General features: G+C 45.0%; 1 protein-coding gene across 4 annotated transcripts in view; it reads left to right on the top strand.

Moving 5' to 3' along the window:
- Positions 1 to 27,945, top strand: part of LOC148541996 (uncharacterized) — a 159,120-nt gene that overhangs the window by 65,718 nt on the left and 65,457 nt on the right. For 2 of the 4 annotated variants that reach the window (XM_088473826.1, XM_088473819.1), the window contains exons 3-7: positions 6,590 to 6,631; positions 16,031 to 16,072; positions 17,063 to 17,104; positions 21,862 to 21,903; positions 24,582 to 24,623. In XM_088473826.1, coding sequence (XP_088329952.1) covers positions 6,590 to 6,631; positions 16,031 to 16,072; positions 17,063 to 17,104; positions 21,862 to 21,903; positions 24,582 to 24,623 — 210 coding nt within the window. The remainder of the gene's footprint in view (positions 1 to 6,589; positions 6,632 to 16,030; positions 16,073 to 17,062; positions 17,105 to 21,861; positions 21,904 to 24,581; positions 24,624 to 27,945) is intronic. The other 2 variants (XM_088473830.1, XM_088473839.1) reach the window with 2 other exon arrangements.

The following is a 27,945-nucleotide window of genomic DNA, read 5'->3' as shown; positions in this document are numbered from 1 at the left end:
TACACAACGAAATCATGTCGTTCAGATTAGTAGGAAGCTCTCGAGTGACTAGATCATCCTTTAGTCGGTCTGACAACCCATGCCAGAAGGCCGAGGTGAGGGCTTCCTCATTCCATTTGAGCTCTGATGCTAAAATTTGAAATTGCACGGCATATTGACTGACAGGACGGACCCCTTGTCTCAGTGTCATGATGTTTGATGATGCTGATACAGTACGCCCAGGTTCATCAAAAATCCTCCTGAAGGATGACACAAAGCCTGCGTAATTATCCAGCAGCGGATCTGTGCGCTCCCAGAGTGGGGAAGCCCATTCCAAGGCCTGGCTGGATAACAGAGAGACTATATAAGCCACTTTAGTTCTTGCAGTTAGAAAGTTGTCAGGCTGCAGGGTAAAATGTATGTCACACTGATTTAGGAATCCTCGGCAGAGTTTAGGATTGCCGTCAAATTTACTTGGTAAAGGAAGATGTAAGCGGGGAGATGATCTGCCTCCTGTATTCCCAGACGCTGATGCGGATGTAGATGCTGGTACTTCAGGGGTAGAAAAGGAAGTTTGCAAACTATCCTGTCGCTTGGACATCTCTTGAAGAAATTGAGCCATCTGATGCTGCATGTTTTCCAGATTTTCTAAACAACCAGAAATGCAGCGGAACAAATCCACTCCTGACTCCTGATCGGTGGCCGGCTCCATGGCGCCAGTGCAAACTGTTATGTTCTGGGTTGTTTGTGGACCCGGGGTGGTAGCAGGAGCGATCACAGAAGCAGATTTGAAAATAAAACTAGGATTTTTAATAAGTGCTTGAGTAGACATACAATGTGGCAGTAAATAAAAGTCCAGGAATATATAAATGTGCACAAGAGTTCTGTGGTGGGAGCAAAAGGGTTAATGTCCAAGTAAAAACAATTAGAGCTGTCCAGGTGTGCAGGTAGTGAAACTGAAAATAATCAAGCCAGGTTTGCAGGTAGTGAACTGAAAATAATCAAGCCAGGTTTGCAGGTAGTGAACTGAAGCGCAGGATGTCAGCAGGCTCAGGCACTCAGGTATGAGCAAGGGTGATGGAGGAAGCGGGGTAGTCCAGTGGGAGCTAGGAGCTGACAGGCAGACTGGCAGACAACGAATTCACAGGAACAGGAAAGCACAGAGAACTCCCTCTCAGCTAGGCTGAGATACACGTTGCACTGGCAAAGAAGGAAGGCACTGACCCTTCCTAAATACCCCATGCCGTGCTGTTACTGGCCGGAGGGAACATGTGACTCACCAGGATTGGCCAGCCGCATCACATGGCCAGAAGGCAAGATGGCGGCGCCCATGCCAAACGGAACGGAGACGCCGCCAGGCCTCACCAGCGCAGAGTGACAACAGGGCCGCACAGCAACGCGCGCAGCCAAAGCCCCCCGCCAGACACCAGCTCCGCCACCAGACAGCCCGCGCCACAACGACCTCACAGGTAACACCCGCCTAGCGCCATGCTGAAATACCCTGGCCGTGACACATACTAGTTGCAGGAGTGACAGGAGAGCTAGCAGAAATAATTATCAGCTATTCCATCTATTAAGAGCAAAGTCGGGGGAGGAGGTATCATATACATAACCCCTTATTCTATTTATCACCAAAAGCTTATGGACACAGCATCATCATGCAGCCACAATGGAGCTATTATAAGTCCAGAGCTGGATTAAGGGGAGGGCGACAGGGGAGGTCGTCCCGGGGCCCACACATGCAGAGAGACCCCCACCACTAGAGCAACTCCCCCTTCTACTGTTGCCGAGATGGGGGCGACAAGCCCTGCCCCATATGACCCACGAATCTCGTCATTACGGCGTGGAGGGTGGGGCCTAATGAAATGATCAGCAGCTGAATAGAATGTGTGTGTATATATGTACTGTTTTATTATTTATGTTTGTGTTTGTGTGTATGTATGTGTTTATGTGTATGTTATTGTATATACAGTATGTGTTAGTGTGTGTATACTGTATATATGTGTATGTATGTGATTGTGTATATATGTGTATGTGTTATTGTATATACAGTATGTGTTAGTGTGTGTATACTGTGTATGTGTTAGTGTGTATGTATGTGTTAATGTGTATATATGTGCTAGTGTGTGTACTGTATATGTGTGTGTTAAGTGTGTATGTTATATAAAATATATCTGTTTGCTGCATATATATTATATGTATGTGTTCATGTTTAATGTGTGGTGGGGGAGGGGGGTAGGCTCCATATGGCTTGGTGGGGGCCCCCACAACTTTGTTGCCCCAGGGCCCCCTCAAGCCTTAATCCGGTCCTGTATGTCACTAGTGACTAGCTACACAATATTCAGCAGACTTGGCATTCTTCTAGGTGCAGTATAAGAAGAAGCAATATTGACTATAAGTTACCATCTAAATTTACAGCAGCTACTTTATATCCACTTCAAAGATACAGGTAATCAGCTAGGTAGTTGCTACAACTGTAGCATAGAAGAGGGCATAATTATCCTTGTGTACGAGCATTGTTGGCTTTTACCTCCATCAGTCTAATGGTGCATACACACGGTCAGATTTGTTTTGAATTTAAAAATCATTCAATCGTTCATATCTGAAAACCTGAGCAGAATCTCCCCCAATTTTAAATTTTTTAATAGCTATTTAAAATGCCATCTACTCTCTATAGTTTATCCTACCTCCACTTGATCTAATGCCCCCTGCATATTCTGCCAACCCAATCTCCATGCCAATTCCGATTATCTTAGCATTACCCTCCAGTGGCATAAATTAATCTCAGACACCTGGAGGCAAGTTATAATTTGGTGCCCTCCTCTCCCCTCATCACAGCCGCTGACACTGTAATGTAGCAATTCGCATGCAGATAGGCTGTAGCTAGACGAAGGCATCAGTTGATGGTCTGATATGGAGCTCTCCACTAGTGTATGGTGGCTTCTCAGGTGCCAGGAAGAGGTGCCATGTATTGGGCGGCCATGACGGTACACTCCGGGTACATAGTTACAGCCCTAAGTGGGGTGAATATGTTGTGGACAATGGAGGAGGTGCTCCTTCAGTGCTGGAGTCCGGCGGCAGGTGCCTCCATTGTCTCCCATAGTTCTGCCCCTGTTACCCTCTCCCTCTAGATTACAAGCTGCAATTTTGTGTTGCAGATAAAGTTCCTCGTCACCCTTTATTAACCTTTTTCTTAATTTCAGTTTTATTGTTCATTCTTTCATTAAATATGTTTTAGCATTTATGCACATAATGCCCTAATTTGGTCTCGTTTTTCATCTTCTGTTTGTCTTGAAGTGGAATGTTCCTCTATACACAGGGGTTACATAAACATGATATGAAATGCTATGATTTACCGATAGAGCCAGGTTTACAAACTTAGGCCCTGATTCAGACCCACTCGCAAGCGGCTGTCCACTCGCAAGTGGGTCGATGGTCTGCACTGAGCATGTGCACGACGGAGGGAGCTCCGTCGTGCGCATGCGCCAGATGCGACGAGCGAAGGAAAGTCCTTCGCTCGTTGTGTCTGATCAAAGGGGGCGTGCTGTCGATGTTGATTGACAGCACGCCCCCTTTGGTGGGCGTGCCGGGGGCGTGCCTCCCTGACGGGGGCGTTCCCACGGGAACGCCTCCCGTCAGAATCCGGCCCACTGACATCACTAGTGATGTCAGTGGGAGTGATTTTGGCTTTGATAGAGCCAAAATCACTCCGGGGCTTGCGGTTGAAAACCTCAACCGCAGGCTCCGGCTCGCAGTTTCGATGGTCGCGATGGTCACGACCATCGCGGCCATCAAACTGCACGCTCGTATAGGCTGTGGGTGGTGACCCACAGCTATACGAGCGTCCAGGAGGACGCTCCATTTTTATGGAGGGCGGCCCTCATTCAGAGCGTGCGCTCTGCTCAGAGCGTACGGCTCTGAATGAGGGCCTTTGTCCTGATTCAGAGATGTAGGTTATGCAGACAGTAGCTGGTACTGTGAATGCAGCTGCTGTGTGCCAATATGCTAATGCTGCAGAAGGCGTCTGAAGGAAAAAGATGCCTCCAGCCAGTATTTCAGATCCAATGCTGGCGAGCGATCTTGTAGGACCCCTTCTGCACATGCGCACATAGGCAAAACTAGACATTTGGTAATGGGCAGTGGCGGCTGCAGCGTAGCCCAAAATTGAAATAGGGGAGCCACGCCAACCAGGGCCATAACTAGGTTAGTGCGACCTGTTCCATGACACAGGACACTGCAGGGCAGGGGGCACTGTCTGGCCTGTCAATTTTCTATTTATTATCATTCTCACTTACAGCTTCCTCTTCTTTTATCCCCACCAGCTCCTGGCCAACCCTATCTCTTCCATGGCCCTTTTTCAGGTGTGTTTCTTATGTCCCTATTTCAGAAATAATCGGGGGGCGCCAATGTTCTTTCTGGCACAGGGCACCGAAATGTCTAGTTATGGCTATGACACCAACTGCCAGATAGTTCCGGCCGGTGATGTTTGGCAGCATTTGAAAGGGCAGTTGGTGTGGCTCCCCTATTTGAATATTGGTCTGTGCTGCAGCCCCACCTCTGGAGCAGCCACTGGTAATGGGTGGTCCCCGTTCCAACACACCAGAACTTGTGTTACCTTTGAAGAAATGTTCATTCTAGGTCATTTGGCTTGCCCTGCCGAAAAGTGGGCATGGCCACAGGAAAAAGGGGAGTGTCTTTACAGCGCATCCCCTTCTCATCTTCTTGGGGGTGTGCCCAGCACTTCTGGACCTGCCAGGCTGCCTCCAAGCACTGCTGTGCATCTGGTATCTATACACTGGCAGTGACCGCTGCACCACTATTTCCCCCACCCACGGGGCACTGCGACCGCAGGTGGGGACAGCACCCAAAGACTGTTTTAGCGGGGTGCTGCTAAGAGGGGCACTTTATTTTGTGACTATTAGTTAGGCAGCAAAGAGATGTCTGTTTAGTGGTGCAGAGGGGTGTAGTGTGCCTATGCAAGGACGGAGGAAGGAAAAATGTCTGTGTAGTGGGGGAGGGGGTACAGTGTGCCTGTGCAGGGGCGGAGGGGGGAGAGATGTCTGTTTAGTGGTGGAGGGGGATTTGTCGGTGTAGTTGTGGAGAGGGGCTATGTGTCGGTAGTGGTGGAAGGGGTACAGTGTGCCTGTGTGTGTGGGGAAGTGATGTGTATGTGTAGTAGTATTGGGGTGGGTATAATGTGTCTGGGGAGAGGAGGGTATTATGTGTGTGTGTATGGTGGGGGTGTATAAAGTGTGTATGGGAGATGTATTATTTATGGGTGGAAGGGAAGTGTATAATTTGTGTATGGGGTGTATAATCCTTGAGGAGAAAGGAGGTGTATTATGTGTGTATGGGTAGGGGGAGGAGGTGTTTAAGGTGTGTATGGGTTGGGACGAGGTGGTATATAATGTGGGTGGGGGTGTATAATATGTGTATGGGTGGGGGAAAGGAGGTGTATAATGTGTGGAAATTTACACAAACCATACATACATCTTTGAATCAGGCCCAGTGCATGGTCTCTCTTTGGAAGACAAGATATAGAGGAGTACACAATTGTACTGGTACAATGATAATATTCATTAATATTGATTCTATAACTTTGGCATCATATACCACCTTTGTTTGCCACCGCCCTACACCTCTCCTCCTCTCTGGTGGTAACACCTCACTCTTGCCTCCATAACTTCTCCTTAGCTGCTCCCCACTTAATAAATTCTCTTCCCAACCTGAGCAGACTCTCCTCCAATTTTAAATATTTTAATAGCTATTTAAAATGCCATCTACTCTCTGTAGTTTATCCTACATCCACTTGATCTAATGCATGTTCTGCCAGCTCAAGCTCTATACCAATTCTGATTATCTGAGCATTACCCTCTCCCTCTAGATTACAAGCTGTCACAAGCAGGACCTACTGTATCCTTGTATCATTTTAAAAATAAGATTTTTCATATGGTGAAGCTCTATTATCATACATTAATGAAATGAACCTAAAAAAATAATTTTGTGTTGCAGATAATGTTCCTTGTCACCGTTTATTAAACTTTTTCTTATTTTCAGTTTTAATGTTCATTCTTTCATTGATATGTTTTAGCATTTATGCACATGATGCCCTAATTTGGTCTAGTTTTTCATCTTCTGTTTGTCTTGAAGTGGAATGTTCCTCTATACACAGGGGTTACATAAACATGATAAGAAATGCTGTGATTTACCGATATAGCCAAGTTTACAAACTTTGTCCTGATTCAGAGATGTAGGTTATGCAGACAGTAGCTGGGACTGTGAATGCAGCTGCTGTGTGCCAATATGCTAATGCTGCAGGAGGCGTCTGAAGGAAAAAGATGCTTCCAGCCAGTATTTCAGATCCAATGCCGGCGAGCGATCTTGCAGGACCCCTTCTGCACATGAGCAGTCCCCCTGACAGCAGAGATTTACGCAAACCATACATACATCTTTGTATCAGGCCCAGTGTATGGTCTCTCTTTGGAAGACAAGACGTAGAGGAGTACACTGTTGGACCGGCACAATAATAATATTCATTAATATTGATTCTATAACTTTGGCATCATATACAAGGTTCATCTACAGTAATATATGTTTTATTTATTTTCAGACAACCATGAAAGCTATGTCACCATATCCAACATCTGCCACTGTAAGTTCTTTATTTCAACTACCGTATATACTCGAGTATAAGTCGACCCGAATATAAGCCGAGGTACCTACTTTTACCACAAAAAACTGGGAAAACGTATTGACTCGAGTATAAGCCTAGGGTGGGAAATGCAGCAGCTGGTAGTGCCCCCAGTAGTAATTCCCCCTGGTAGTGCCCCCAGTAGTAATCCCCCTGGTAGTGCCCCCAGTAGTAATTCCCCCTGGTTGTGCCCCCAGTGGTAATCCCCCCCTGGTCGTTCCCCCAGTGGTAATCCCCCCTTTTAGTGCCCCCTGTAGTAATCCCCCCCTGGTAGTTTCTCCAGTGGTAATCCCCCCTTTTAGTGCCCCCTGTAGTAATCCCCCCTGGTAGTTTCCCCAGTGGTAATGCCCCCTGTAGTAATCCCCCCCTGGTAGTTTCCCCAGTGGTAATCCCCCCCTGGTAGTTTCCCCAGTGGTAATCCCCCCTTTTAGTGCCCCCTGTAGTAATCGCCCCCTGTAGTAGTCACCCCCCCCCCCAGTAGAGAGAGCGTAATGGGAATAAAAAAAAAAAATCACTTACCTGAAACTCCCGCTCCTGGTCCCGCCGCGATCTGCTCCTCCGGCCGCTTTGTATGGGAGAGACGTCATTACTAATGACGTCCCTCCCATTGCCCACTGCGGGAGCCGGAAGATGAACTCTCAGCGGCTGCTGATTACAGCAAACACGCAGCTGCCGGCTCCGGCGGCTGTGTGTTTGTGCTGTGTAGCGCTGACTGAACTCCGTCCGGTCAGCGCTACACTTCACTCGAGTATAAGCCGAGGGGGTACTTTTTCAGCACAAAAAATGTGCTGAAAAACTCGGCTTATACTCGAGTATATACGATAGAAGGCAGCAGAACAATCAGCAACAAATATTTGCTAATTATTTTAGGATTCAATTGAATTTGAATAATATAAAGAAAATACGGGTGGAGAACTCCTGTAAAGCTAAATTAAACCAATTAAATCTGCTCTTACCAGTCTTTTACCTACCACTATGGCCACTCACTTGGATCCTTATTAAGGCCAATGCAGATTTATTTTGCTCTTCCAGCTCCAGTTTAGATGCCATTTTACTTAGAAATATACAAAATAAATATTTACAATTTTGAGAGACCTCATCAATGGTGGCTTCCATGCAAGAACAGCTGATGTATGAAATTACTGATTCATCATTTTCGCATGTATTAATAAACACTTTTTATGTGGAATTTTACAATTGGCCTTTTCACTTCAAGCAGGTTTACTCTATTGATTCTACATTGCATAAAACTAGGGCTTGCTTTTTGTAAAGGTTATATTTAATTCAATTTGAATATTATGAAAAAAAAAGTGTTGATTTGGATCAGTTTCATGGTGGCCTGGCTTTGCCTCAGTGACAAACTCTTGTTTGGGATTCTAATCTGGCATCACTAATGGGTATGTAGTCAGGAAGCCGGCGGTTGAAATGCCATCCGCCGGCTTCCCGACTGTCAAATCTTGGCATGGGACTAATGATAGACGTCGAAATCCCGATGCCTATCATTATCCACCTGCCGAAATCTGGTATACCGAACAAAGGTAATCCTGGCGACGGGACCTCTTAACTGCAGTAAGAGGGGTTCGTTTTAGTGACTCCCGGGGGGAACTTAGGGTTAGGCACCCCCACGGGAGGGTTATGGTTAGGCTAGGGGAAAGGGATGTTAGGGTTAGGCACCCCCAGGGGGAGGTTAGGGTCAGGCACCCCCTCGGGAGGGTTAGGTTTAGGGTGCAGGGAGGGGGGGTTAGGTTTAGGTACTCCTGGGGGGAAGTTAGGGTTAGGCACTAGGGTGGAGGTTAGGGTTAGGCACCTCTAAGGGAGGGTTAGGGGGGAAAAAGGGGTAGGGATAGCCTACTTGCCTCTGCTGTTAGGCTCTTCACCCATCGGGCTACCGGCGTCAGGATTTCAACCACTGGCCTCACGTCTGGCAGTCATACATACCGATTCCCACTAATGAAAGCATGAAATTTGCATATGGATAAAGCATACGGGTGTGCTGGCATAACAGCTTGCTTGTCTTCTTGCTGCACCTTTCCCTTCCAATCACTGGATCTTGTTTTTGTTATATGATCATTCTCTCACCAGTCATTTATTTCTTAAGAAACATTCAAATGAAATATACAAATTGATCTTTAAGTGTGTACTAATATATCAAGAATGTCAGCCTATAGAACCAGAGGGAGCTTCCACCTACCTCCCACAGTACATACAACACAGTTTACCAGAGGCCCAAATGTCACCTGCTTTATGCGTTTCAGACCATGTGGTCCTTCATGATGAGGGGTGGGGGGAACTCTCGACTCAATTACATGACATTGCTACATAGAGAAGAGGAGTGAATCTTCGCCAGGAGGTAGGTGAGCATAGTTTTTTTTTAACAGGTAACCCATTGGAATTCTACATGGACAAGGGGACAGAACAGCTGGCAGCAGGTAAGTATGTGTGTGTGGTAGGTAGGTGTGTAATAAAATTTTACAACCTATGGTGTGTGTCTTGTGGGTTTTCAACTATTTTTTTTTTTACAGTGGGAGTACGGGTGCCAACCGCCTGCTGGAACTTGTACTGCCACAAGTGCCAAAGGGCAGGCACTCTGGCACCTGTAGTTTCGCTGTAAAAAAACAATAGTTTACATCATTATTTCACCACTATTACCCCTGCACCCAGCGCTCCAGGGGTGCAGGGAAGGGCCCCGGGCTTCAGCTTAAGCCTGGGGTGCTTGGGAGACGGGCGCCCCTTTATTGGGATCCCCAGCTTGGGCTGATAATGCTTTGGCCAGGGTGAACCGGTGAAAGTGTCCCCTAGCCGTGGCATTACATCGCGGCTAGATTTGAGCCCAGTGCTGGTTTAAAAAAAATAGGGGGATCCCAATGCAATTTCCCCCTTCCCTATTTTGAAAACCAGGACAGGCTCAGCTGCCCAGTGCTGGTTCCTAAAATACGGGAGAACCCTACCAGTTTTTTCCCCCCGTATATTTAGGATTCAAGACTGGCTGAGGCACCTGAGACTGGTTATGCTTTTGGGGGAGGACCCTACATCATTTTTCATTTAATATTAACCCTTTATGTAGTGTTTAGAGGCAGAAACATACACAAATCACACTAATCTGTGTATGTTTCTGCCAAACTCATGGCTCAGGAGGTGGTCTATTTGAAACTTCTATTTTGGTCTGAGTTTGCTAGAATTACACCCGTGATTGTAATCACGATTCTTGGTAAATTCCCGAGTTGTATCTTTTTCAGTGAAAATACTTTCGAATTTAGCTGATGGTGTATTCAATCGAGTTTACATTCTCACCCGAGTATTTCAGTAGTAAATTTGCGATTTGAAAAATATGGTAAAACTCACCCTAGATTGCAATCTCGACCAAACACGATTCTTAGTAAATTTACCCCTAAGGGTCCAAACACAGGTTTGCAGGTTAAAATGAAAATAAATGGAATTTTATTATCAGCATTTCTGGAACAAAATAATAAACAACCTTCCAGGCCCGGTGACAGGGGGGGACTAAGGGGACACTCGTACCGGGCCCCGAGGTCCAGAGGGGCCCCAAAGACTGGACAGGCACAAAACAGGGCCACAGATGGCGGACGCTGTTCCAGCCAGTGGGCCTCATAGCGGCCGCCAAGTCCAAGCTCCAAGTCTTCGTAGCCTGGCCTGGGCAACACTGGGCTCTTTCAGGTGACTCGGGACGAGCCTGACAATTAAGCAACGTGGCAGTGTGACATCATAGGTCACATAGCCACATGTCAGGCAAGCTGCGGTGTTGAGGGGATGGTAGAGGAATTAGGGGCTGTGGAAGGGGAAGATGATGGGACCGGGACACTGAAGAAGGTGAAGAAGGCATAGGAAACTGATAGTGGCTGGGGGCAGAGGAAGGTGATGGGGGCTGGAGGTAGAATGTGACATGGTCTGGGGGCAGAGGAATGTGATGGAGCAGAAGTTGACAAGGGCTGGGGGCATAGGAAGGTGAAGGGGGCTGGAGGTAGAAGTTGACATGGTCTGGGGGCAGAGGAATGTGATGGAGCAGAAGTTGACATGGGCTGGGGGCAGAGGAAGGTGAAGGGGCTGGGGGCAGAAGATAACATGGCCTGGGGTAGAGGAAGGTGATGGGGGCTGGGGATAGAGGAAGATGAAGGAGCAGAAGAAGGTGATGGGGCAGAAGGTGACATGGGCTGGGGGCAGAGGAAGGTGAAGGGGCTGGGTGCAGAAGGAGACATGGTCTGAGGGCAGAGGAAGGTGATGAGGGGCTAGGAACAGAGAAAGGTGATGGGGCTTCTGGGCTGAGGATGGTGATGAGAGGCTGAATTTGATGAAGGTGATGAGGGGCTGAGGACTAAGGATGGCTGGCTGCAGACACCATCCCTCCTCCCCCTGAGGCATCCACAGCACTGTCATCAAGAAGACCTTGCAAGAGACGGTAGACAAGAACTACAGTCTGAATCATCAGTGAGAGAGAGACAGTGTGGTAAGTTATAGTGTATTTTTACTTTATTTAAAGGCTGGCATATCTTTCAGTTAGCATTCTAATGCTTCACATATCACACATGCAGGGGAGGGATGTGCAGGATTGGGGGTGTTGGTGAGAAGGTAGGTCCGCTAGAGACATCAGTGTACCGGGCCCCGAGATTTCTGTTGCCGGCCCTGCAACCTTCCTGTCAGCTGCAGGTTTGGACATGATCTCCTGGCCTTCACAGCTCAAAGACCCACTGGCCTACCTTGGCTGCCACAACTTCACAAAACACAGTCTTAGAGATCTGTGTCCTCATAGCCTCACAGGTCTGGACATGGTCTCCTGGTTTCTCACTGGCCTGGCTTGGCACACTGGGGTCTTTAGCTGCCTCAATTCTCCTTGGACTGATTCCACATGCAGCCTGACTGATCTGCCTCATTAGCCTCCCTTAGGCTCTGTACATAAGGCAACCCTTAGGTGTGATCACACTTCCTCTTTCTACTCTTTGTGGTCAGTTCCCTCCAGTCCCACACTGGATCTATGGCTCACTATCGCCACGTAGCTTGATATTGCCACTATATATTAAAAGGACACAGTCGTGCCCTTATATTAAGGCTGCATCTAAAAAACTGCAGTTCTCCCATAGATAATTCTGGAGGGGGACATGGTGTTTAAGGGGCTACACCTCAAAAGCCATTGGAGGTACCAAGCTGAAATTTGGCACATATGGGTAGAACTGCTGCTCAGTGCTGCATGCCAAATTTCAGGGCATAAACCTAAAAAATGAGGATTTGCGAGTAATCTAAATTTCCAACTGTCACTTTTTTCTGACATTCTCAATTAGGACCACTTTTCTGCTGTTCTCTATGGGGGATTTTTGGGAAGGCATAACTCTGGGGGCGAATTTAGACTTGTTTTTTTTTAATTGGGTAGCTATTGTGCCAGGGTACGTGCTTTTGGGGTTCAGGTAAATTAGAAAGTTACCGTTTTTAAACTATTACCTCAAGCATGCACCATTGAATAGACAGGAAATTTCAACTTGTTGAGCAGCCTCAGTAGGAGCCTCCGGCAGGTGTATTCTCTGTGGCTTCACTTGGGTGTACAAAGATGGGCATCATTTGCGGGCTTTAGCAGTGGTGGCTCGAGGGAAGGAAGCTGGTGTTAGCTGCAGCGGGACCTGGGCTAAAGGCGTGGGGGGGTAGCGGGCATTAGCTGCGGCCAGGACCCAGGGATGGTAGCGGGCCTTAGCGGCAGTGGGCAGCTATGCGGGTGGCATTGGGGCAGGTGTTATGAACAGGGGGAAGTAGCAGCACACAGATGCAGGCTTGGATGTGGAAGATCCGTGATACCTGCTTCTGTGTTTAATTTTTTTTTTTTTTTTTTAAATGTAGTGGTCCCACCGCCCAATAAACAACTAGCACTGGGCTTTGGAGACCCAGTACTAGTTGTGCTAAATACAGTGGACAAATGGCATAGGGGTCCCCCATATTAAGCACAACCAGCACCAGGCTTTTCAGAACCAGTCCTGGTTGCCAAATTATGGGGGACAAATGACATAGGGGTCCCTCGTATTCAGCGCAACCAGCACTGGACTTTGAGCTGGCCCTGGTTCTGGAAATACAAGGGGAAAAAAGGTGTAGGGTCCCCCTGTATTTACCAGAACCAGCACCGGACTCTTTCTAGTGGGGGGTGATGCCACAGCCAGGGGTTCCCTTTCACCAGGCCCCCCCAGCCCAAGCATCACCCCTGACTGCTAGTCAGCACAGGCTGGGGATCCATGGGGAGCTGGAGACCCCCCCAATAGAGGGGTCCCCCTCTACAGGGAAGCCCAGGCTGATAGCCCGGGGCTATCCTCAGCACCCCTGGAGTGGTGGGTGCCGGGTTGATTGTGTAATGTGTGGTGCAAGTGAAGAGTTAAAATATTAGCTTTTGCTGTGGAACTACAGTTCCCAGCAAGCCTCCCCCGCATGCTGGTACTTGGAGAACCACAAGTATCAGCATGTGGGTCATAATGGGCCTGTTGTACCTGTAGTTCCATAGCAAAAGCAATATTAAAAAACCACAGAACACACACACCGTAGAAAAGTAAAATTTTATTAAAACATACATGCACACACTATCTCACATAATCACCTAGTATCCCTGTAGCCAATCTGTCCTCTTCTCCAGTAGATAATACTATGGATTACCTGTAATAAAAATTCCATACTCACCTCCTCCTATGCGTGGATCTGTCCTCTTCAGACAATCCAGGGTCTTGGAAAAAAAACAACTTAAATATGCGGACCCTCATACATTAGTAGTGTTCTTAGAGAAGACTACTACCCGAATGATAGCTCTGCCCGGAATTTCAGTTAAAAAATCTCGGTGCGGAGCTCTCATTGGCTGAGAGAGGCGAGCCTTCCGCCTCTCAGTTAATGAGCTGTTCTCACCATTGACTTCAATGGTGAGAACTGAGCATGCCCTTTTCAAAAATGGTGCCTCAGCTCCGTTTTTGAAATTCAAAGACATCATCGCCCCGCCCCCTCGGCTGGCTTACATATAGCCAGCGCGAGGCGCCGTCCACTCAGTCCGTTGGCCGGGGAGCTGGAGAGAAGACCAGCTGAAGCAAGAAGATGCTGAGATGTCCTGGATGGGCGGCGGCCATGCAAAATAGATAAAAGGCCGCCGCCCACCAGGTGAAGGTGCGGCGAAATAAAACACTTTAAAATTTTTTCTTTTTTTTCAATTTTAATATTTCTTTTGCAGGGGTACTATAGGTACCAGCAGGCCCTTAATGCCCCGCCTGCTGGCATTTGTGTTTCTCCAAGTGCCAGTATCTGGGGATGCCTGCTGGGACCTGTAGTACTACTGCAAAAGACAATATTTATATTTTCATATGCACCACACATCACAATCAATCCAGCACACACCGCCCAGGCATCACCCCCCCTCTCTAGAAAGAGTCTGGTGCTGGTTCTGGTAAATACAGGGGGACCCTACGCATTTTTTCCCACTGTATTTCCAGAACCAGGGCCGGCTCAGAGCTCAGTGCTGATTGCGCTGAATACGGTGGACCCCTACATCATTTGTCCCCCATATTTTGGCAACCAGGGCTGGTTCTGCTTAAGTACAGGGGACCCCTATGTCATTTTTCCTCTGTGCAGTGAGCTGACTGGTTACTAAGCGCCAGAGAAGCGCACAGCGGCACAGACAGCACAGTTTAAAGCACATCTATGAAACATTGCCACACAGCAGTGGCAGAAATTAAAGGTAGTGCAAGATGGAATTGTCCTTGGGCCCTCCCACCCAGCCAGTGGGGTACGACCAGCAGAGTCACAGTACTTGTATACACAGTGGGTTTTACAGCCCTAGGAGACATAGGGCTTGTATACACACAGTGGGATTATGCCCAGTCACGGAGATTGTATACATACAGTGGGCTTATACCCAGTAAAGGAACGGAGCTTGTATACACACAGTGGGATTATGCCCAGTAAAGTCACGGAGCTTGTATACACACAGTGGGCTTATGCCCAGTCACAGAGTTTGTATACAGTATACACAGTGGTCTTATGCCCAGTAAAGTCACAGAGTCTGAGTTATATGCCCAGTCACGAAGCTTGTATATAGCCTAGTCACAGAGCACACACAGTAAAGAAGTCACGGAGGTTTATAATATATGTATCACAGAGGGCTAATGCCAGCGGCAAGAATTTACTCTGAAAGGCCTCTTCGATTCATGATCATTTCCATTCCACTCAAGAACAAACATTCACACTACATCAAGAACTGAATACTTTTATAATTTTGTTTGTATAATAGATCAATATAGTTTTCATACAGTATGTTCCTACCATATGTTTTTTGTTTTTTAAAGCAAACATTGATGAATTTCGCCCAGTATGACTCTTTATATTGTAGGTAAATTTCCTCTTTAATCGATTATTAAATATTTTACTATTTTTATTTCAGTTTTAACATTCTTTTTTTTAATGCAATGTTTTGCTATTTTTTTTACATAGAGTAGATCACTAATTTGTTTCTCTTTTCATCTTCCTTTTGCTTAGAAGTTGATTGTGTTGAATTTTAAATACCATGTTGCTCTCAGTGGCAAACGCAGGATTTCTAGAGCGGGGTTTCCAAATGCTTGATTTTAGAGCGACTGTGGTCAGTCCATGAAAAGGGCAGAATTAGTACTTATCCAACTTTAATATGTGTCATACAATGTGTATTGTGTGTCATAATTCCAACATATACAGGGTCACAGTAAGCCATTAGATGCGGCAGTAAGCCATCCTGCCTGAGCTGGATGTTTTATTTTAGATACGAGCACCATTCCAGAGCATTGGAGCAAGTCCAGGAGGAGCAGCAGAAGAACCTAGCACTGCCCTGTACATATATGTACATATTGGGCTCTCTAGCAGTGCATCCCTAACAGTGCATGTTTTCCAGATCTCCTAGTTGGTGCACAGGTTATTTATTACTGGCTGATACATGTTAAAGATCCACAGGTGGTGCTAATTATTTCATTTGTGATACTTAGAAGAACATGTAGCACTAGTAACATTCTATTATATTACTATTTCTACTGTGGTCATAGTATGTGCTGGCTAGGGGGGTTTCCAGGCAGATGGACACCCCCCCTGCGTTTGCCTATGGCTCTGTACAAATGTGCTATATCAACATGATATGAAATGCTGCAATTTACGGCTAGAGCCATAGGTTTTCCAGCTGTGGATGCCTGGTCCTTGGAAGACAAAGTGGAGTTTACAGTGGTGACATGCACAGTGATATTATTCATTAATATTGGCTATAAAATATGGGTTTCTTGAATACAAATTGATAGTTACAATAAAATGCAGGGCTATACGCTCCCATCTTGATTTACCTACAAGGTTCTTCTAATATAAATTGCATTTATTTATTTTCAGACAACCATGGATGCATTGTCAAAATTTACATCAGCTGTGACTGTAAGTTCTGTATTTAAGCTTGAAGGCCACAGAACAATTAATAGCAAATATTTGCAATTATTTTATGATCAATTTGAATATCAATTGAAAAAAGGGCAATACCCATACATTATAGTATGTGAGGCTATAAACTGTGTCTGGTTCATAGCCAAGATGGAATACATCACCAGCAGGGCCGGAACAGGGCTCTAAGTCGCCCTTTACGGAATTGGTATGAAATACCGCCGGCCGCCCTAACCACCCCCTTCCCCGCTGCCTAAACCTGAGTCCCCCAGGGGGGTGCCTAACCCTAAGTCCCCCCCCCCAGGGTGCCTAACCCTCCCTCCCCCTAGCCTAACCCTAACCCTCCCGGGGGCAATAAACCTAACCCTCCCTCCCCGCAGCTGTCCGCTCGCGGCGCCCGGCATCACTACTATCGGGATGCTGGGCGCCGGTCTCCCAGCGTCGGGGAAATGATGGGCGTCTACATCTAGACGCCCGGCATTTCACCCTTGCCGTGATATGACAGTCGGGAAGCCAGCTGCCGGTATTTAGGCAGTCGGCTTCCCGATTGCATACCCCCTTTACCACCCCTGTCCTCTAAACATATGATGTCATGAGGTGATGCCTAAAGGGTGGGGCCTCCGCGTCTAGGAACTAGATCACTGTCTGCACTGTCTGCAGGGTTCCAGGCACCCTGCTAGCCACGTGCAGGTATTGTGGTGCATTGACGGTGCCGCCCCCAGGGCCCTGCGCCCTGTGCTGTAGCACTGCTCGCACATCCCTACTTATGGCCCAGATCACCAGTCTTTGTGACAATAACATTTCTGAAAAACTCCATGCATACATCTTTGAATCAGGCCCAGTTGTATGGTCTTTCTTTGGAAGACAAGATATAGAGGAGTACACTGTTGGACCGGTACAATGATGACATTCATTGATATTGATTCTATAACTTTGGCATCATATACAAGGTTCATCTACAGTAATATATATTTTATTTATTTTCAGACAACCATGAATGCTATGTCACCATATTCAACACCTGCCACTGTAAGTTCTTTATTTCAACTAGAAGGCAGCAGAACAATCAACAACAAACATTTACTAATTATTTTAGGATTCAATTAATTTGAATAATATCATTTTGGGTCACCTCATCTGTGCCTCTCAGCATTATTGGGTCATGTGTGTGGAGGTGAGAGGGAGCCAGCTACTGCTCTGCTGCTGCTGCCCCCAGTAAGTCCCCTCCACTGCAAGCTGCAGCTTTGGTAAGGCAGCAGGAATTGGATCCTCCTCCTCCAGGTGTAGGCATCTCAGTAGCTCCTCACTAGAGCGCACGGCCCGACTTCATGATGTCACCATGCGCTCTGCACCAAGAAGGGTGAATCTGATTGGTGCCAACACAGGGGAGACAGAGCTGCAGAAAATGTCTTCCTTGTCAGGTGAGCGCTATGTGTAGAGCAGATTGAGCGGCGTTAACGCCTTCTTGAACGGGAGCCGATTAAGTACATTAAAATAAATTGTGAATTGGCGGCAGAGGCTTAATGGGGTGGTCCTGTGCAGCCCCGGACCACTCCTTAGTTTCGCCTATGCAAGCGCAGTCCCCCCGACAGCAGAAATCTATGCAAATGCATACATCTATGAAACAGGCCCAGTGTATGGTCTCTCTTTGGAAGACAAGACATAGAGGAGTACACTGTTGGACCGGCACAATGATAGTTTTCATTAATATTGATTTTATAACTTCGGCATCATATACAAGGTTCATCTACAGTAATATATGTTTTATTTATTTTCAAACGACCATGAATGCTATGTCACCGTATCCAACATCTGCCACTGTAAGTTCTTTATTTCAACTAGAAGGCAGTAGAACAATCAACAAGAAATATTTGCTAATTATTTTAGGATTTACTCACTTGGATCCCTATTAAGGGCAATGCAGATTTATTTTGCTCTTCCAGCTCCAGTTTAGATGCCATTCTACTTAGAAATATACAAAAATAAATATTTACAATTTTGAAAGACCTCATCATGGTGGCTTCCATGCAAGAACAGCTGATGTATGAAATTACTGATTCATCATTTTCACATGTATTAATAAACACTTTTTATGTAGAATTTTACAATTGACCTTTTCACTTCAAGCAGGTTTACTCTACTGTTAGAGGAGATTCTACATTGTTTAAAACTAGGGCTTGCTTTTTTTAAAGGTTATATTTAATACAATTTGAATATTATGCAAAAAAAGTGTAGATTTTGGATTAGTTTCATGGTGGCCTGGCTTTGCCTCAGTGACAAACTTTTGTTTGGGATTCTAGTCTGGAATCACCAAGCATGAAATTGCATATGGATAAAGCATACGGGTGTGCTGGCATAACAGCTTGCCGGTTTTCTTGCTGCACCCTTCTCTTCCATTCACTGGATACTGCTTTTGTTCCATGATCATTCTCTCACCAGTCATTTATTTATTAAGAAACATTCAAATGAAATATACAAATTCATCTTTAAATGTGCTCTAATATATCAAGAATGGCAGCCTATAGAACCAGAGGGAGCTTCCACCTACCTCCCACAGTACATACAACACAGTTTACTAGAGGCCCAAATGTCACCTGCTTTATGCATTTCAGACCATATGGTCCTTAATGATGAGGGGTAAGGTGAACTCTCGACTCAATTACATGGCATTGCTACATGGAGAAGAGGAGCGAATCTACGCCAGGAGGTAGGTGAGCATAGTTTTATTTTTTATATAGGTAACCCATTGGAATTCTACATGGACAAGAGGACTGAACAGCTGCCAGCAGGTAAGTGTGTGTGGTAGGTAGGTGAGTAATACAATTTTACAACCTACGGTGTGTGTCTTGTGGGTTTTTAACTTTTTTTTTTTACAGTGGGAGTACGGGTGCCAACTGTCTGCTGGAACTTGTAGTTCCACACGTGCCAAAGGGCAGGCACTCTGGCACCTGTAGTTCCACTGTAAAAAAATAATAGTTTACATTATTATTTCACCACTATTACCCTTGCTCCCAGCGCTCCAGGGGTAAGGGGAAGAGCCCCGGGCTTCAGCTTAAGCCTGGGGTGCTCGGGAGAGGGGGAATCCCTTTATTTGGCTTTTGCTGATAATGCTTTGGCCAGAGTGATCCGGTGAAAGGGTCCCCTGGCTGTGGTATTACATCCCGGCCACAATTGAGCCCAGTGCTGGTTTTAAAAATAGGGGGACCCCAACGCAATTTCCCCCTTCCCTATTTTGAAAACCAGGACAGGCTCAGTTGCCCAGTGCTGGTTCCTAAAATACGGGGGAACCCTACTAATTTTCCCCTCCATATTTTTAGGAACCAGGACTGGCTGAAGCACCTGAGTTTGGTTATGCTTTGGGGTGGGCTACATCATTTTTCTTTTAATATTAACCCTTTAGGTAGTGTTTAGAGGCAGACACATACACAAATCACACTGATCTGTGTATGTTTCTGCCAAACTTGCAGCTCAGGAGGTGGTCTATTTGAAACTTCTATTTTGGTCTGAGTTTGCTACAATTACACCCGTGATTGTAATCACGATTCTTGGTAAATTCCAGAGTTGTATCTTTTTCAGTGAAAGTACTTTCGAGTTTGGCCGATGGTGTATTCAACCGAGTTTGCATTCTCACCTGAGTATAGTAAATTTGCGATTTGAAAAATATGGTAAAACTCACCCGAGATTGCAATCTCGATCAAAAACGATTCTTAATAAATTTACCCCTAAGGGTCCAAACACAACTTTACAGGTTAAAATTAAAATAAATGGAACTTTATTAACAGTATTTCTGGCACAAAATAATAAACAACCTTCCAGGCCCGGTGACAGGGGGGGACTAAGGGGACACTCGTACCGGGCCCCGTGGTCCAGAGGGGCCCCAAAGACTGGACAGGCACAAAACAGGGCCGCAGACAGCGGATGCTGTTCCAGCTGGCGGGCCCATAGCGGCCGCGAAGACCCAGCACCAAGTCCTTTGTCCTTCCAGGTGATTCAGCTGTGGCCCGGGCCTGACCTTTAAGCAATGCGGCAGCGTGACATCATAGGTCACATTGCCGCATGTCAGGCAAGCTGCGGTGTTGAGGGAATGGTAGAGGAATAGTGGCTGTAGAAGGGAAAGATGATGGAACCTGTATATGGAATAAGGTGAAGATGACATAGGAAGCTGATATGGGCTGGGGGCAGAGGAAGGTAATGGGGGCTGGAGGTAGAAGGTGACACGGGCTGGGGCAGAGGAAGATGATGGGGCAGAAGGTGACAGGCTGGGGGCAGAGGAAGGTGAAGGGGGTTGGGGGCAGAAGGTGAAGTGCTGGGTTAGAGGAAGGTGATGGGGGCTGGGGATAAAGGAAGGTGATGGGGACTGGGGGCAGAGATAGGTGTTTGGGGCTTCTGGGCCAAGGGTGGTGATGAGAGGCTGAATTTGAGGAAAGTGATGAGGGCCTGAGGACTAAGGATGGCTGGCTGCCTACCCCTGAGGCATCCACAGCACTTTCATCAAGAAGACCTTGCAAGAGACGGTAGACAAGAACTACAGCCTGCATCATCAGTGACAGTGTGGTAAGTTATAGTGTATTTTTACTTTATTTAAAGGCTGGCATATCTTTTAGTTAACATTCTCATGCTTCACATATCACACATGCAGGGGAGGGATATGCAGGATTGCGGGTAGTGGTGAGAAGGTGGGGCCCCCAGAGACATCAGTGTACTGGGCCCTGATATTTCTGTTGCCGGACCTGCAACCTTCTTGTCAGCTGCAGGTGTGGACATGATCTCCTGGCCTTCACAGCTCAAACACCCACTGGCCCACCTTGGCTGCCACAACTTCACAAAACACAGTCTTACAGATTTTTTGACCTCATTGCCTCACAGGTCTGGACACTGTCTCCTGATTTCCCACTGACCTGGCTTGGCACACTGGGCTCTTTGGCTGCCTCAGTTCTCCTTGAACTGGTTCCACATGCAGCCTGACTGGTCTGCCTCAATAGCCTCCCTTGGGCTCTGTTCATAAGGCAACCCTTAGGTGTGATCACACTTCCTCTTTCTACTCTGTGTGGGAAGATTCCTCCAGTCCCACACAGGATCTATGGCTCACTATCACCACATAGCTTGATATTGCCACTATATGTATATGAATGAACTTTACTCTGAAAGGTCTCATCATGACCATTTCCATTCCACTCGAGAACACGCATTCACATTACATCAAGAAATTAATACTTTTATCATTTTTTTTTTACAATGAATCAATGTATTTTTCCTACAGTATGTTCCTACGATATGTTTTTTGTTTTATAAAGCAAACATTGATGAATTTCACCCAATATGACTCTTTATATTGTAGTAAAGTTTCTCTTCAATCCATTATTAAATATTTTACTGTTTTTATTACAGTTTTAACATTCTTTTTTTTAAATGCAATGTTTTACTATTTATTTACATACAGTAGATCACTAATTTGGTTCTCTTTTCATCTTCCTTTTGCTTAGAAGTTGAATGTGTTGAATTTTAAATACCAAATTGCTCTGTAGAAATGTGCTATGTCAACATGATATGAAATGCTGCAATTTACTGCTAGAGCCATAGGTTTTCCAGCTGTGGATGCCTGGTCCTTGGAAGACAAAGTGGAGTTTACATTAGGGACATGCACAGTGATATTATTCATTAATATTGGCTATAAAATATGGGCTTCATGAATACAAATTGATAGTTACAATAAAATGCAGGGCTATATGCTCCATGGATTTACGTACAAGGTTCTTCTCATATATATTGTATATATTTTTTTTCAGACAACCATGGATGCATTGTCAGTATTTCCATCAGCTGTGACTGTAAGTTCTGTATTTAAGCTTGAAGGCCACAGAACAATTAATAGCAAATATTTGCAAATTATTTATGATCAATTTGAATATCTATTGAAAAAAGAGCAATACCCCCACATTGTGTGAGGCTATAAACTGTGGGTCTTATTCAGACCTGCTCGCGAGCGCTGTATGCTCGCAAGCGGGTCGATGGTGCCCAAGTGCACATGCGCACGACGGAGGGAGCTCCGTCGTGCACATGCGCGAGACCCGGCGAGCGATTCGGAAGCCATCGCTCCAGGTTTCGCACCAAAGGGGCGTGCTGTCGATGGTGAGTGACAGCACGCCCCCTTTGGTGGGCGTGCCGTGGGCGTGGCTGCCCAGACGGAGGCCTTCCCATGGGAACGCCTACTGTCTGGGTCCGGCCCCACTGACATCACTAGTGATGTCAGTGGGAGTGATTTTGGCTCTGATAGAGCCAAAATCACTCCAGGGCTTGTGGCCACGAGACCCTTTCGCAAGGGTCTCGTCGCAAGCCCGATGGTCGCGATGGTCTTGACCATCGCGACCATCATCATGGACGCTCGCATAAGCTGTGGGTGGTCACCCACAGCTATGCGAGCTGCCAGGAGGCCGCACCATTTTCAGCTAGGCCGGCCCTGATTCAGAGCGAGCGCTCTGGTCAGAGCATCCGGTTCTGAATCATGCCCTGTGTCTGGTTAATAGCCAAGATGGAATATATCACCAGCAGGGCCGGAACAGGGCTCTAAGTCACCATTTACCACCCCGGTCCGCTAAACCTTTGACGTCATGATGTGACACCCAAAGGGTGGGGCCTCCGCATCTAGGAACTAGATCACTGTCTGCAGGGTGCCATTCCAGGTACCCTGCAAGCCACATGCAGGTATTGTGGTCAGGGCCATAGCTAGGGTAGTGCGGCCGATGCCATCGCACAGGGCACCACAGGTCAGGGGGCGGTGTTAGGGCCTGTCAAATATCTGTTTATTATCATTCTCACTTGTAGCTTCCTCTTATTTCATCCCCAGCATCTCCTGGCCTCCCCTATCTCTTCCCTGGCCCTTCCCCATGAGGCCATTCCCCTTTTTTGGGTGCATAATGTCCATTTGAAAAATGAGGGGGGCGCCAATGCTCTTTCTGGCACAGGGCACCAAAAAGTCTAGCTACGGCTCTGAATGTGGTACATTGATGGTACCACCCCTAGGGCCCTGCGCCCTGTGCTATAGCACTTCTTGCACATCCCTACTTATGGCCCAGATCACCAGTCTCTGTGACAATAACAGTACTGCAAAACTCCATTCCCTGATTCTATGTGAAATGTGCAATGCATTGTCATGTGGTTTTGTGATTGTTTCTCTATTATTCTGTCTTATTTTCACTCAGATGTACCCCAACCTCACCCCGGCCTTTCCCTCTTCCATCACATTCCACTCTTCACTTCTCCCTCTTTTCTGCCAATCATTTACAAACACCCTTTTATCACTCTTATTCTCCTCACCATTGTTCACACTGATTCACACTGATTGTCATTGTAGTTATTGAAACACATGTAACCCAGAGGTTCCTTTTGTCTATGCTGGTGCCGACACTGTTTTTAGCTATTTTGCTGTTGTTATGCTTGGCTTTTTCATCTGGACGACACAGGGTAAAGTGATATTTATTGGTTATTATTTGAGATACACTCCCTCTCAGCCATCTTTGTTTGCCACCGTCCTATACCTCTCCTCCTCTCTGGTGGTAACACCTCACTCTTGCCTCCATAACTTCTCCTTAGCTGCTCCCCACTTAATAAACTCTCTTCCCAACCTGAGCAGACTCTCCCCCAATTTTAAATATTTTAATAGCTATTTAAAATGCCATCTACTCTCTGTAGTTTATCCTACATCCACTTGATCTAATGCATGTTCTGCCAGCTCAAGCTCTATACCAATTCTGATTATCTGAGCATTACCCTCTCCCTCTAGATTACAAGCTGTCACAAGCAGGACCTACTGTATCCTTGTCTCATTTTAAAAATAAGATTTTTCATATGGTGAAGCTCTATTATCATACGTTAATGAAATTAACCTAAAAAATTAATTTAGTGTTCCAGATAAAGTTTCTCGTCACCCTTAATTATAATTTTTCTTATTTTCAGTTTTAATGTTCATTCTTTCATTAATATGGTTTAGCATTTATGCACATAATGCCCTAATTTGGTCTCGTTTTTCATCTTCTGTTTGTCTTGAAGTGGAATGTTCCTCTATACACAGGGGTTACATAAACATGATATGAAATGCTGTGATTTACCAATATAGCCAGGTTTACAAACTTTGTCCTGATTCAGAGATGTAGGTTATGCAGACAGCAGCTGGGACTGTGAATGCAGGTGCTGTGTGCCAATATGCTAATGCTGCAGGAGGCGTCTGAAGGAAAAAGATGCCTCCAGCCAGTATTTCAAATCCAATGCCGGAGAGCAATCTTGCAGGACCCCTTCTGCACATGAGCAGTCCCCCCGACAGCGGAGATTTACGCAAACCATACATACATCTTTGAATCAGGCCCAGTGTATGGTCTCTCTTTGGAAGTCAAGATATAGAGGAGTACACTGTTGGACCGGCACAATGATGACATTCATTAATATTGATTCTATAACTTTGGCATCATATACAAGGTTCATCTACAGCAATGTATGTTTTATTTATTTTCAGACAACCATGAATGCTATGTCACCATATCCAACTTCTGCCACTGTAAGTCCTTTATTTCAACTAGTAGGCAGCAGAACAATCAACAACAAATATTTGTTAATTATTTTAGGATTCAATTGAATTTGAATAATATCATTTTATAAAGAAAATATGGATGGAGAACTCCTGTAAAGTTAAATTAAACCAATTAAATCTGCTCTTACCAGTCTTTTGCCTACCACTACGGCCACTCACTTGGATCCCTATTAAGGGCAATGCAGATTTCTTTTGCTCTTCCAGTTCCAGTTTAGATGCTATTCTACTTAGAAATATACAAAAATAAATATTTACAATTTTGAGAGACCTCATGATGGTGGCTTCCATGCAAGAACATCTGATGTATGAAATTACTGATTCATCATTTTCGCATGGATTAATAAACACTTTTATGTGGAATTTTACAATTGACCTTTTCACTTCAAGCAGGTTTACTCTACTGCTAGAGGAGATTCTACATTGCTTAAAACTAGGGCTTGCTGTTTTTTAAAGGTTATATTTAATATAATTTTAGTATAAGGCAGCCCTTAGGTGTGATCACACTTCCTCTTTCTACCCAGAGTGGGTGGATCCCTCCAGTCCCACAAACGATCAATGGCTCACTATCACCACCTAGCTTTATATATATATATATATATATATTTATTAGATAAAACTGAATTGACTGCAGAGCGACAAGTTTGCTGCAGTGCACAAGAAGTGTAACCCAAATGGAGTCTTTAGTTAATCTCAAATAATGTTCTACTTTGAAGTACATGTACACAATAGGGGAATCAAGGAAATAAATTAAGTTTTGGTGCTAATAAATATATGTAAACATTTTAACACTTTATTCAGAGACAAATAACAATAACAAGAAATAAAAAACAATCAATAAAAAATCGTTCAGCCTTTTTAAATATATATTAAAAAAAGGGTAAGAGCATATGGATCGAATCCAGAGGAAATAAATACAGATATCAAAATTTAATTAAACAGAAAATTAAAATAATATATAGCAGCTTATCTGAGTAAATGGAAAGAAGTTATTTTTCCAAAGTTCATGAGGCAAGATGCAACTACACCCAACGCATTTCGTCCTGGGATTTCATCAAGGGGATATTGTGTTAGTGGGGCATTCCCATATTTATACCCCACTGAGGGTTCATTAGAGGTTAGAAGACCGCATCATTTCCTGTCTGTCCAATCTCATAATATTGTTCATAATTAACCTTATATAGGTTTTGTAACTTGCAATCCTTAACGGCATTAATATTGTGGTTGTTTACGCTAGTTTCAGCATTGTAAAAAGGTTATTTAACTTTAAAATAGGGCCACTTCCACCCTATCTTATTTGTACTTCCACCCTCTTTAGAGGTCATATCCATTCAGTTTCTGTACTTATAGTAGAAATACAGTAGCTGGCCATGTCCTCGATACACGCCCTGACCGAGCTGGTGCTATTCCATCAATTCCGCCCTCTTTCAGACTGGGTACTCGTGCTGGCCGCATCCTCCATTAGCCGTCATTTCCGCCATTACTGCAGACATCACGGGATACTTCCGCCCTTACGTTGCATCTCCATTTGGTCTCCGTGTTGTATATCATCACATTGCTTATGCACTTCTAACGTGCAACACCTGGATATCCGCACGGAGTGTAGCTTCCGCCCATACTTGGAGATGTTATAAAATTATATAGTTTCCACATCTGTTCATTATTAGGTGATCTATAACTTAAATAAAAATACATTAGACTCTGTTTCTTGTTTTGGTTATAATCTATAGGAGTACTCCAAACAATATATGGCTTCAACATGTATGAACATATAATTGACCTATGGGTATCTATATCATATAAGTGTTTAGATAACATAAGATACAGATATGATGTAATACTCATTTCATTATTCTAAAATATCATCAATATATCTTTTATATAAGATAAGGTTGTTCTTGAATGGATTATTATTATATAGTTCTTCTATTTTTATTAAATATATAATTACAGTATAACAAATAATGATAAAGGCACTTAACTTTAATGATCCAAATGAAAAAATAAGTTTCCTTTATGGAAGTCTTCTCTCTATGTGCACCCCCCAGAACTAACAGTGGCTGTCACAACCCAATTCCTATATGCCAATAGGTGAAATCTGACTTTTCTGTGATACAGTAAAGGCTCCTAGTGTATTTAATTAAGACTGTCCTGGTGTCATATAAATTCTATAGACTCAACAGCTACCATTTATAAAGTCCAGGAAATACCTTTGGGCTAGAAGCATTGTTATAGTGATTATTCCTGGAATCAAATTCCAGCTCCACTGGTCTTCCCAGGGTTTTTCACAAGAGGTTCAGATATACAAAATAAAACAATATATAGTGCAATATTCTTAAAAAGAGTGGTTTATTTAACTAAAACAATATAAGTTAAGCATACATAAAAAAATGTGCACAGAGTTTTAATCAGTGCAAAAAAAGTGTATCTGAGCCAGAGGGAACAGCAACAAACCATACAGGTCCCAGAGCTGGAGTCAATTCAGCCTCAACGCATTTTGTCCATGTGTTACTACCAGGTTTTCATCCTCCTGATGATGACTTGGTAGTAACAGATGGACAATTTATTTAGCAAAAACAATATAAGTTAAGCATTTCATCCATCTATTACTACAAGGACTTCATCAGGAGGTATTCCCTGGGCCTTATATATGGTTCGTGTGGAGTCTATAGAGTTTATATGACACTAAGAAAGTCTTAATTGAATGCACTAGGAGGTGCCTTTTGCCTTTAATTTATCACTCTCTGACAGTGCTGAATCTGCAGTTAAACACATGGTGTCATGGCATGCCATATCTGTGTTACGCAAGGAACACGTCCATTAAGGCTTCAACCTTAATGATATAATTTCATTACTTTTTGGAGTTTGAGTGGTAGAAATTCAATAGGTTTGTGAATTTTCAGGTCATGTCTAAGCAGCCTTAATGGGACATGTAAAACCGTAAGGTTTTTTGTCAATGGAATTTCATAGCTTTTTTAAAATGTATTAACTATCAGGGTTTCCATGAGCAAACTGGGCTACCTGCAGGGGAGAAGGGCAATAAAATGGTACACTAATGCAGGTGGAAGAGGAGCCAGCACACAGGAGGTGGTTTGGGAGGTGCAGAGTGTGAGACGGCTGGAGGGGCAGGCTGTAGGTGTGCAGGGTAGCGGCAGCAGTGGTGGTGCAGAGCAGTGGTGCAGTGCAAAGGGGGCATCAGCAGGTGACAGAGGGCTCACTGGTAGTGCACATGTACCTGAGAAAATAAAATCAATAAGTCACAGATGCATGAACGCAGCAGTGAGATCCATCT

The sequence above is a fragment of the Taudactylus pleione genome, unplaced genomic scaffold (assembly GCF_031769625.1).
Source record: "Taudactylus pleione unplaced genomic scaffold, aTauple2 ptg000016l, whole genome shotgun sequence".
In the NCBI taxonomy this organism is placed as follows: domain Eukaryota; kingdom Metazoa; phylum Chordata; class Amphibia; order Anura; family Myobatrachidae; genus Taudactylus; species Taudactylus pleione.
Note: the sequence above shows the minus strand (reverse complement) of the source record. Positions and strands in the feature narration are given on the sequence as shown.